Source organism: Trematomus bernacchii, unplaced genomic scaffold, assembly GCF_902827165.1.
Source record: "Trematomus bernacchii unplaced genomic scaffold, fTreBer1.1, whole genome shotgun sequence".
Classification (NCBI taxonomy): Eukaryota; Metazoa; Chordata; class Actinopteri; order Perciformes; family Nototheniidae; genus Trematomus; species Trematomus bernacchii.
Window position 1 is genome coordinate 27,011,289 of NW_022987739.1, and position 12,919 is coordinate 27,024,207.

Sequence of the window (12,919 nt, forward strand, 5' to 3'; positions counted from 1 at the left end):
TACTTAAATGTGCAAAAATATTAGAACATCAGTCTTTGTGGCATGCAGGTAATCAACTGTTTAAGCTTTTACCATTAACATGTAGAATGAATGTTGCAAATTACTTGAAATTATAGCAACTACAACGTATTGTTCGAGGTAGCATTATGTCCAGCTAGTATGCTAATTGCTAACGTTATATTATCGTTTTATCCCGGAGTGGAAAACTAGTTTCTAATCCTGAGAGAAACACCTCGCCTGAAACACACGATTAGTGCCATGAGTTAGTGAAGCAAATTACAGAACATTGCACACTTATTCACAAGTCAAAACGTGTTCATAGCGGGAACGGCTGAGAATAGCTAGCTAGCTAGCTAGATGTTGTTAGCCAGCTTGGACCTATTATAGCAAGTTCTAGCATGGCTAGCTCGATCTACTGAGCAAATAAAAGTACATCTAAAACCAGTATTGTGCAGCTTAAAACAGTGCAGTGCATGTATTTTATTTTACCTTCGTAGTCGTCCCGACATGACTTTGCCAGGTCTGCTAACTTTGCTGAGCCACGGAAACTGCATTCAGTAGAAGCTTCTGAATGCGGCACTTCGCGTCCTCCGAGTAAATCGCCAGAAGCGCAGACACATCCTCATCACTCCACCGCTCCAACGATTTATTTAGTGTTGCTATAATAACTGCTTTCACAAAAGTAATCTCTTCGGGTGCGCTGCCCGAAGCGAGCAAATACAATGGCCGCTTAGAAAAAAAAATTCAGAGTCAAACGGGCGTGGTTTGCATTCCGCACAGCCAATCAGACGTACGAACTATTTTCTCCCACAACAGTCCCTGCTCTCTAGCAGGGACTGAAAAGCGGGTCGGACGAACTAATTTCAGCTACTTTAGTTCCTGGGGCTTTTTGGTGTGAACGCAAATATATCGTAGTTCTGATGAACTATTGTTGGTGTCTATGTCACGTGATCTTCAACTTTCTCTCCGCAGAAATAAAAAAACATGGCCGACCTTCGTTTTATTCTCGGTAGAAAATGCCTATTTTAAGGTTAGTTTGGCCATTAAAATGCGTTTTGATGTCATTTGATGCGAGAAATATGAGTTGTTATTTCAGATTATGTGTGCAGTGGATGTACATGATCTTTAGTTTGCTAGTTATTACGAAGAATACTTCAGGAAATTGTGTAAATACAACGTTTTCATTGTTACCAAGGTGGTTGCTAGGGACGCTATCGATATTATGTCTGTTATGTTGTGTAACTGTTTAATGGTGTTATCTTTATTGCTACCCGGCATCTAAAATTGTGGCATAGATACGTTATTTTCCATTATGCTCTCTATATATTGTCTTTATTATGCTTTAAACAGTGTCTCGGGCTTTGGCTATAGGGCGGCTCAAAGTATTTTGTCCGGCCGTTGTGAAGACTGCTTTGTTTATTGTCCTTGTTTTTGTTTTAAATAAAGCATATTCAATCGAGACATGCCAAACATGTGACGTCATATGACGCGTCGCATCTGCGCACAGGGAGCAGGGAGACCCCGAGATCCGTATTCCCCGTATTTTTTAAATAAAGAGATTTTCAATCACGGGCGCGCATCAACGTGTGACGTAATGTGGTATTAAAAGTATTAAAAGAGGGTGAAAATCACTACAAGTCTGGGCATGTTGAGAGCGTCCATACACACATATTTCATAGTCTTATATTTCAACAGTTTTACGACAAACTGTGACTTTTTTGACATGGAACTTATTATTAAGATTGACAAACATCATAGGTGTAATTCGTGGCACAATTCAAACGGGGATCGAAAGATAATCTTTCTCTCTCCATTGACTTCAATGCATACTTTTTCCGAAATAAGGTCCATGGAGGAACCCGGAAGTTTTGACGGACCATTACCCACAATCCTCTGTAGCAACCATAGACTGTTAAAACAAAACTGAAAACTTGACGTGGATCTTAAATATATAAGCAATTAAACAACATCTTACATTTCTTTTCACACAATACGCTCTCCTTGCAGTATCAACACTAATCGGCTGACTTTTTATATTTGATCCAATTGGTAGATAGGCTGTATTTACCGCCATAACGGTGCACAGCTGATAGAAAGGGACACCTACTGGTTTAAAGCACGTTATTGCATTTTATAATTGTACTTATTAGATATTAATAGGATCCCTATAAAGTATATTCTTTTACTCGTCGTTATTCTCTACTAATAGTTAATTAAAGACTGTATATAATGACTATTTCGCACATCCCATTCAAGATTCCTAAGGTTTATTGACATTAAAGACTGTATATAATGACTATTTTTCACATCCCTTTCAGATTTCAAGATTTCTAAGGTTTATTGACATATCATATTATACACAACTACGGTGTAGTTATGCAATGAATGAAAAACTTGGGTCACAGGTTCCTCAACAGTGCATTACAAGACATCTAATCAATATGTGTGTACCTAGATGTCTTGTAATGCCTGTTTGAGGAACCTGCGACCCAAGTTTTTCATTCATTGCATAACTACACCTTAGTTGTTGTATAATATGATTGATATGTTAATAAACCTTAGAAAATCTGAAATCTTGAATGGGATGTGCAAAATAGTCATTATATACAGTCTTTAATTAACTATTAGTAGAGAAATAACGAGTATGAATATACTTATAGGGATCCTATTAATATCTAATAATACAAATAATAAAATTCAATAACGTGGTGTCCCTTTCTATCAGCTGTGCACTGTTATGGTGTAAATACAGCCTATCTACAATTGGACTCAAATATAAAAGTCAGCCGAATTAGTGCTTTGATACTGCAAGGAGACGTATTGTGTGAAATAAATCTAAGATGTTGTTTAACTGCTGATTATTTATGATTGGGGAGGGCGTGTCGCGCAGTGAAAATAGTGACGTGGTGTTCGGATCAGGGGAGCAACAGGTTCCAACCCCACTGCAGTCAGCATGTCGTTGTGTCCCTGGGCAAGACACTTCACCCCAAATTGCTCCTGTGGGGATTGCCCACAGTATTGAGTATGTAAGTCGCTTTGGATAAAAGCGTCTAACAAGTGACATGTAATGTAATAATCCACGTCACGTTTTCAGTTTTGGCGGCAGTTCTTCCTGTTTTCAGATAATAAACACCATTTCCCAACGTGCATTGCGGCTAAACCGTCCAATCACCGATCTGAGGATCTTGCATACGTCTGTTTCCGGTGTTTATGACGATGTGATGTGAGATGTGAGATGTGAGACTGGGGTTGGAGAATTGCACAGGGGAAAATAACGTATCTATGCCGCGGTTTTGTTAAAACTCAATACTTTGCGCTGTGGACCAACACTATAAATTGACGGGGATAGGGGGTACAATAAAGATACACCATTAAACAGTTACACAACATAACAGACATAATATCGATAGAGCGTCCCTAGCAACCACCTTGGTAACATGAAAACGTTGTATTTAAAAACAATTTCCTGAGTATTCTTCGTAATAAACTAGCAAACTAAAGATCATCTACATCCACTGCACACATAATCTGAAATAACAACTCATATTTCTCGCATCAAATGACATCAAAACGCATTTTAATGGCCAAACTAACCTTAAAATAGGCATTTTCTACCGAGAATAAAACGAAGGTCGGCCATGTTTTTTTATTTCTGCGGAGAGAAAGTTGAAGATCACGTGACATAGACACCAGCCATTGGATTTGAATGGTGAAAAAAAAACGTAGGGATCCTACAATTTCAGAGGCGGTTTTGTAGAAATACTACGTCCCAAGTTGTGGACCAACGTAGTTATTACACGTTTAGATGTGAGACTGGGTTGGATATCCTGATACTGTCAGGCACTTCGAAGGGCTCCCAAACACATCCAAAATGTCGTCGATGGATAATGAAAAGTTGGAAGATTATAGGGAAGCTTTACCCATATCCCAATATCACAGCGCCAGGTATGGATGAGATTTGCCCAGCAATATTAAAGGCTCTAGACATTGTTCAGGTTTCTGGCAGACATGTCTCTTCAATCTTGAGTGGTCAAGGCTAACTCCTCTTCATATCAAGGTATCATTTTGCTCAACCACCCAGGAAAAGCTTATGCCAAGGTACTCAAAGGAAGATCTGACCAATTGTATTGCACATCTTGCTGTCGTGCTTAGCTGTCCCCCTTTGTTAGAAGCATCCTTATACTTGCTGTACATAGTAAAACCATTTACTTCTGAAAGGATTAATGAAAGGGTGTCAGAGGCCTCAGTGTGGTGAGACAAGGAATTCCTAACTTTTCACATGGAATTCACAAATTATGGTAAATATGTGCATCTTACAATATATTTTTTCTCCATTCCTATAACTTTTCCATTAACACACACACCACACACACACACACACACACACACACACACACGCACGCACGCACACACACACAGCACACACACAGCACACACATCACACACACACACACCACCACACACTACACACACACACACACCACACACACACACAGCACTCATTCACAAGTGCAGATTCACAATGCACATACACGTACACATACACACACGCACCCACACGCACAGACGCGTGCGAGCGGGCACACATACACACTGGTCTCCCCCCTCCTTCTCCATTCATAGACTTACTCTCTGTTATTTATCTCTTACAGAATGTAATATGATTAATGCTATAAAGGTAACATCATGGAATGTAAATGGAATTCAGAACATTGTCAAGAGATACAAAATCCTGTCACATCTAAAGGGCCTTGATAGTGATATAGCCATGTTACGGGAGACCCACTTGAACTTAGAAGAATCAAAAAAATTAAAGCAAAGATGGGTTGGCCAAGTGTTCTCCTCCCCAGGCTCTCGAGGCATGAGAGGTGTCAGTATACTGATATCTAAGAAAATATCATTTGAACTGACTGATTTGGTTAGTGATGAGGAAGGTCGATATCTGGTTTTGCGAGGTAAATTGCAGAATGAAAAATGCACATTAGTGAATATTTATGGTCCAAACTCTGCACACGCTTCCTTTATGTGCCCTCTCATCACCAGTTTGGCCCAGTACACTGACAGCCCTATCTTGATGGGAGGAGATTTTAATCTAGTAAAAGATACTTCACTAGACCGCTCAGGCCATCCTCTTCCAATGGACAGATCACTATCAAGTGCCTTCATTGAGCTGTTAGAATCACTGGCAATGGCTGATGTGTGGCGGACACTGTGCCCTCTCTCTCGTGAATATACATTTTATTCTAAGGTGCATAAATCCTACTCTAGAATGGACTACATCTTAATATCCCACTGTGTTATTAAAAATGTAATCGATGCGGACATACATAGTATTGTCCTATCAGACCACGCCCCTCAGTTTATCCCTTTTTTCCTAGTTGCGAGTGAGAACATACCTAAACAATGGAGACTTAACAACTCTTTGTTAAAAGATGGCACATTCATAAAATTAAAGAATATATATCCATAAATGTAGACTCTGTGTCTTCCATTCAAACTGTATGGGAAGCCTTTAAGGCCACCTGCAGAGGGTGGATAATCGGCCATGCGTCAGCTAAGCACAGAAAAGCTATTATAAAGAAAGATAATTTACGATCAGAACTTAAAACTATTGAGAAAAAGCATATGCGTGATCCTAAAAACCCATTACTTCAGAAAACATTACTCACAGTTGGAGCTGAACTGCAGCCAATATTACATGAAGAGCTTTCTCCCTCTACAGACTCCGTAAAAAACACTTTGAATGTGGTGATAAAGCAGGAAAGATGCTTGCTCTTCCGCTTTAAACAGTTAGAGGGTAAACTATCAATTCCAGTTATAAGAGACTCTGGAGGTAATATTTAAATGATCCCAAGCTAATAGACCGGCAAATTCCAAACATTTTACTCCAATTTATATCAAACTGAGTGACAGCACAGCACTTAAGACCATAGCCTGGATCCATTTTTTAAGAATGTTACACTTCCTGTACTAAATGCTTACTCAGAAACACGAAGTTGGAATCTTCTGTCACACCAAACGAAATAGTGTCTGCCATAAAATCTCTTACATCGGGTAAGACCCCTGGTGCGATGGCTTCAGTATTGAATTTTATAAATGCTTTCTGGAAGTGTTGTCGCCATTGTTGGTTATGTTGTATAACGACATGATAGAAAATCAATCAATGCCCCTAACAATGCGTACCGCCACATTATGTCTACTTCCAAAACCTGGGAAAGATCATCAATACATGAGCAACTACCGACCCCTAAGTCTTCTTAAAAATGATTACAAGGTGTTTGCCAAAAATCCTAGCCCTTCGTTTGGAGGAAGTTATTCCATCCCGAGTGAATCTAGACCAGGTAGGATTTGTAGCTGGATGCCAGTCAGCTAATAACATGAGAAGGCTGCTCCAGGTGATATTTAGCGCTAACTCCCTCCATCTCCCAGCAATGGCAATATCACTGGATGCAGAGAAAGCCTTTGACAGAATAGAATGGCCATATTTATTTAATGTTCTATCAAAATTTGGATTTGGCCCTGTCTGTATGAGATGGTTTAAATCACTTTACAATAAGCCAGTCTCCTGCATTCAGAAGCAACAATATGCTTTCTGATCCTTTCCCCCTGGCATCGGGGAACACGGCAGGGATGTCCAATATCCCCTCTAATATTCATTTTAGCTCTTGAGCCCTTGGCTTGTGCCATCCGGACATCAGTTCAAAATAAACGTATACGCTGATAATATCCTTTTAACATTAGTTGACCCACTAAACTCTATACCTAAGGTGTTTGGAAAGCTGATGCATTGAGATACTTGGGCATAAACATCAGATCACCAATTAACAAGAATTTCTAAATTAATGGTCCAGGCTTACTTAGAACTATTAAAGATGACTTGAGAAGATGGACTTCTTTACCCCTATCGCTGTGGGGAAGGGTGGATGTGTTAAAAATGAATGTCCTACCAAGATTGACCTATATAATATCCTCAATTCCCCTTCAAATCCCACAATATTGGTTTCAAGAAATAAACACTATATTCTCTCAATTCATATGGAAGGATAAAAAACCTTGAATCAACCATAAAAAGTTGTCTATGCCGAGGAGAACAGGTGGACTGGGGGTACCCAATTTATACTTATATTATCTCTCATATAATGCCAGATTCCCTATGGGGTTATGGAGCAACACCGAAAAAAGCTAACTGGGATTGGCTGGAAGGACAAATAATTACAGAAAACAATAAATCAATATCTTTAAATTCATTATGGTACTCCCCCAAATCCAGTCTGAATAATCCATTAATTCAATTTTCTATCAGTGGTTAAATCTGTACAAAGGAGGCTAGGCATCACTGGTGTTTCCCTCCCTTCATGCACATTATGGAAAAACCCACTATTCACAGGGGAAGGTAACCCATTGAATAATATACATATGCAAGCACATGACATACAACTCATTGGGCAAATAGTAAAAAACAATATCATAATTCCGTTCACAGTGTTGTTGGACAATTTTAATCTGAATCAATCCCTCTTCCTCTCCTTTATGCAATTACAATCAAATATTAAAAACTTAACATCAAAAGGTATAAAGATAGGTTGTCATGAACACCTTGATATGAACCTAAAAAGACTTGCAAACGAGAAAGGAATGATTTCAGGTATATATAAGCTTCTCCTCACCTCCACCGCCAATACTAATCTGCAGACACAGAAAAGATGGGAGCAGGATTTAGGCATCACCCTTACCCCAGTTGAGTGGGACAGAATCTGGTCGAACTCAACATCAATCTCCAAGTGTGTCCGGTTTAGAGTAATACAGTTACAAATCCTTGACAGAGCATACATCACACCCTGTAGACTCAAAAAGATGGATCAAACACGCCTATGCTAGCATGCATGGTTGTACGGAAGTGGGTACCTTTTAACATTGTCTTTGGTCCTGTCCGGCTGTAAAATCTCTTTGGGACGTAGTTGGAGATACACTCGCTGAGATCCTGAACATAGAGATGCTCTTAACTCCAACTACATGCTTGCTGGGATCCCCGCTCAATGGCATAACATCTACATTTGTAAGTAAACTTATAGCCCTAGCATGCCTTTCAACTTAACGCCTCGTTCTTATCAACTGGAAAGTCAGAAAGCCCAACTGCTTCAATTTCAATAGATGGCTGGAGGACTTCCTAAACATCTTAAAGTGGACTATCATGCTATATTTAAATGATATATTGTAGGGCCATACCTATATAAGGTATATTTATACGTTTCTGTTTTCAAAATACCAAACAGATCATGCATTTTAGCCATGCCTCATTTCGCTCTATGTGCTGTTTGCTGTCTACGGGTCTGATTCTGCTGACCACGCCCCCCTGCAGGAGAGGTGAGCCGTGCTCTGATCAGCTGCTGGGCTGTCAGAAGAGGGGGAGAAAAGAGATCTCCGTCCTCCGTGTTTTAATATATAGAGTCGTTATTCATTTGTTTTAAAGCTCAATAAATAACAAAGAAGACCTTTGACCGGCACTTTTCTCATTTGTCCGGAAGATTTAAACTTTAACGGACATCTTGACCGGCGAAACAAACTGAAACTGAAACTCTTGCCGCACGGTCCCCTCGTTCCTTGGAAGAGGCGGAGAGGTGGGTGTTTGTCATCTGCTGGTGGACTAACCGGAGAGAATTACAGTGCTTGCCTCGACTGCAAATGCTTGCGGGGAGGGATTGCTCAATGCAATCCCTCCCCGCAAGCGTTTGCAGCGGGAGCAAACGCTTGCCCCGGGGGGGGGAGAAAAAAAGCCACAGCGGAGAATAAACAGAAGGGTAACCATGGTAACTATCGGCGGGAAGTCTTCTTCGCTGCTTTTGTGGCAGACTACAGCGCCACTTACAGGCCTGGCATATGTACTACAGCGTCTCCAGCGCTTTCGAGAGGCAATGGCCGGCCGTGGCCCAACCCCACATTCCCCTGATAGGTGGAGAGTTGGCCCAATAGCCGCAGCGCCACTTCTGTGACGACATAGAAGTGTTGAAATCTGGATCAGTCTGTATCAGATCCGTTGCAGCCCCTTTTTTAGAGATTTGGGTATGGAGGAATATAGAGAGGGTTGTGTTTTCTGACACTTGGTGAGTTCCCTGGAACACCGGGGACACATATTCATGTCTAAAAGACGTACAAAAGTGCATTTTGCATGATAGGTCCCCTTTAAGTATGGAAGAAGCTGCTTTCTCCCTGTTATATTTGGTTAAGCCAGACAACAGGCTCTGGGATAAGATAAGGGCTTTCCTGGACTCAAACCATCTCGGCTGCCAATAATAAATATAATAATTATAATAATGTTAATAAATAAATATAAATAAAGAGAAATAAGCTATGAAGAAACAGAAAAACAATGGTAATAATAATGAAGGAAGTGAAATGAAATGGGAAATGAATGAATAGGTGAATTAATCAGAAAAGGAAGAGATGTGTATGTGTGTATATATATATATATATATATGTGTGTGCATATATATATATTTATTTATTTGACTATTTATCCATTTGTTTTATAATAATAATGAGGAAACAATGAAGTATATCTATATTATGAAGCAAATCATGTATAAATACAAAGCCATATGCATACATAAAATGTAACTGACACTGTAATCCCCCTACCCCCCACCCTTCATGTTATTGTCCTGTTCTGTTTGTGATGTGTGTGAGCCATGTCCTTGTCCGTATGTTTTTGTTTTTGAAAATGTCTAATAAAATATAAATGTTAAAAAAAACAAACACTATGGACAATTGTGACGCGATGCCATCTCGGCATCATTTCACCAGATCTGCATTGCTTGCCCCAGGGTTCGAGTTATAATCTGAGCTTCATGGGGGTCTTTAAAACTAACACACAAACACACACACAAACACACACACACGCACACACACGCACACACATACACACACACAGCAGCAGCAGTCCTCTACTTGCTACAAACTTAAATATGAAAAGGTGGAGGTGAAGTGCAGGCATATTGTCATTCAAGAGAGAATACGATGCCTAGTTCTTTTGGAAAACATGTTTTTCTTTTAGCCTATTTACCTCGTTAACGTAAATAATACTCGTTACATTGACACATGCATTATTTGTGATTAAAACAATGGTTGTTGGTAATGTATTAGTGACCCCCACAGATGTATGATTTCCCTGTGTTCATGGGAGCTCAGACCCCTCCTTATGGGAGCTCAGCTCCCATTGGCTCCCACATAGCTTGAACCCTGGCCTGCCCTTTATGACAAAGGCCTTGGGGAAGTAGAAAAAGATGTGGCTTCAGCTGAATACTTTGCCAATAATCTAATACATTTTTATTTATTATAATTATTATGTTCAGTAGGTTGTGGAAGTGCACCCCATAATATTTGTTGATCTTCTTTATTGGTATTTATTAATTTTATATTATTTATTTAAATGTAGATATACATTTATAATTTATTTTATTTATTTTTATATTGGTTTTTCAGTTGAATTATATTAAGGTTCAGGGTAATCAACTGTTAAAAAGCTACTGTTCAAATGACTATTATTTTTTTTTTAAAAGTTCAATAAATTGATGTTTTCAAAGTCAATGAATAATCATATTTAATAATCGTGATATCAATATTGACCAAAATAACCGTGATTATGATTTTTGCCTTAATCGAGCAACCCTAGCGAGGTCCCGATCATCGCTGCTTGAAGCTTTAATTCTTATTGTCAGCCTCAATATGATGAATGTTTTTCTACATTTTAATCCCTCATTATTGCAAGAGACAGTACATGTAATTGATCACAGGCAATGGTAAAATAAACATGTGTTAGCACTCAACAAGATTTATTTTTGTTCTTGTTATATTGTATCGTCAGTGTGTTGGAGAACCAAATCTGTTATGTGTCAGTAAAACCTTCTCTCCTTTTTCTCTCTCTCGCTCTCTCTCTCTCACACACACACACACACACACACACACACACACACACACACACACACACACACACACACACACACACACACACACACACACACACACACACACACACACACACACACACACACACACACACACACACAAACACACACACACACACACACACACACACACACACACACACACACACACACACACGCGTGCGAGAGCTCTGTCTTTTTGTTTGAAGTTGCACACTGACATACAACGACATACTCAATCAGTCTGTATTGCATATTGTTTTGTTTGAACACTGGTCAAACTGAAGTCAACACAGGTCAAAAACTACTACTTCTTCCACACAATGTAATATTTTCCAGTTTTATTTTGTATTCAATTATTTAATATCTTTTAGTTACATATGTTTTACTACATTAAATAATATCTATTCTTTCTTCAGCCATTACACATTGCATTCTGACTCAGCAACAATAGCAAAAATATGTCCATCTGAACAGAGGTTTTTTAGAATATATCTCAACCCCAGCCAGTCATTACAGTATTTTAGAATCACACGAGTAGGACTGAAGTATCTTAAGGGAAACAATGAGCTTGATAGATTTTCTAAACCAAGGGTATAACGAGGCATAAATCACTGGGTTCAGACAGGAGTTAAAATACATCAACCAGACTACAATGGGTGAGGTTGAACTACCAGTTTCAATAACCTCACCTATAAGGGATGGAGTGTAATATGGAAAAAAACATATTAGAAACACAAGGACAACAACACCAAGAGTCCTGGCTGCTTTCATCTCAGATTTCTTAGCAGTTGCACCAACTGAACGTTGCATAGTGACAGCGATAACATGAGATCGCATGGCTCGAGCCTGAGACACAGCCACCACAAACACTCTGATATACAGAACTATGATAACAGTAATGGGAGAAATAAAGTTAACAACTAAGTCAACAGCTCCTGTGATATTGTCAGTGACAATTACACACTCTCCATGGCAAGAATTATGTGAATCAGGTTGTCTCAGAAAGTCCTTTAAAATTAGACAATTATAGATAACAGAGCAAATCCAACAAAGACAGATGCAGATTTTTGTTCTGTTGAGAGTTACTCTGATGGTGTAATGTAGAGGGTCACAAATAGCAAAATAACGATCAATGGATATGAGCACCATGTTTCCAACCGTAGAAGAGGTAATGATAAAAGTAACTATAGGATACAGAGCACACATCAGGTCACCCAAGTACCAGCAAGCCTCTGTTAAAAGGATTTCAACAGGCATCAAAATGAGGCCCACAAGGAAGTCTGACACAGCCAGGGAGAGGATGAGGAGGTTAGTGGGGGTGTGGAGCTGCCTGGAAAGGAAGAATATGATAGCTTGTAACAACAAACAGCAGTAAAACACAAAAAAAGACATGGACATGCATTTGTTGAGCAGTGCTTGCTTGAACAATTTTGTCACACAACGTCAGTTTTGAATATGTTATAATTTAAACCAGAACAACTATTATCTGAAACATTAATTAAAAGGAATATATGCGTTGCTAAATCCTGTTACTTTTCAACCATGAACATATACAAGCTTAAGCTGAAAGTTTGTCTGTGCCTGAAGTGGGAGATAGAGATGATGACCAGCAGGTTGAGAGCTGCAGTGATGAGAGCGATGAAGGACTGCAGGATGTAAGCGAGCAGGACATCTGCCTGAGCTGGCGTAGTCTTCCTGCAGGATTTGTTGAAGAGTTGTGGAAAGCAGAGTTCATCCCTTTGGGAAGTCTCCATCTTTAGAGAGACGTGTTGAGAAGCTGCTGTGTTCTGGCAAAGCTCTCTGTTATGCAGCTGATATATCTCTTCTCTTCTGTCTTGCCCCTACTATTACTTTCTCTCTAGCTAAGACTGAAATCCCTAAGCTCTACTTTGTTTTCTGCAGTCATCTTCATCTCAGTCTTCATCACTTCCATGCAACTTCGTAATTCCCGGCATTGACATCACCTTATTTGATTA

The 12,919-nt window shown here is 39.5% G+C and overlaps 1 protein-coding gene across 1 annotated transcript; it reads right to left on the reverse strand.

Moving 5' to 3' along the window:
* Nucleotides 1-11,453: 11,453 nt before the first annotated feature.
* On the reverse strand, nucleotides 11,454-12,697 carry LOC117495328 (trace amine-associated receptor 8a-like). Its single transcript, XM_034146525.1, has 2 exons — nucleotides 12,525-12,697; nucleotides 11,454-12,273 (listed from the first exon to the last, which is right to left on the reverse strand). Exons 1-2 carry the CDS (start codon nucleotides 12,695-12,697, stop codon nucleotides 11,454-11,456), a joined length of 993 nt encoding a protein of 330 aa, XP_034002416.1.
* Nucleotides 12,698-12,919: the final 222 nt, after the last annotated feature.

Excerpts from the sequence above, each read along its gene's own strand:
- LOC117495328 (XM_034146525.1), bottom strand. The coding sequence starts at position 12,697 with ATGGAGACTTCCCAAAGGGATGAACTCTGCTTTCCACAACTCTTCAAC. Across the intron at positions 12,274-12,524 it reads ATCTCTATCTCCCACTTCAG|GCAGCTCCACACCCCCACTA; the intron begins GCACAGACAAAC and ends CTTCCTTTCCAG.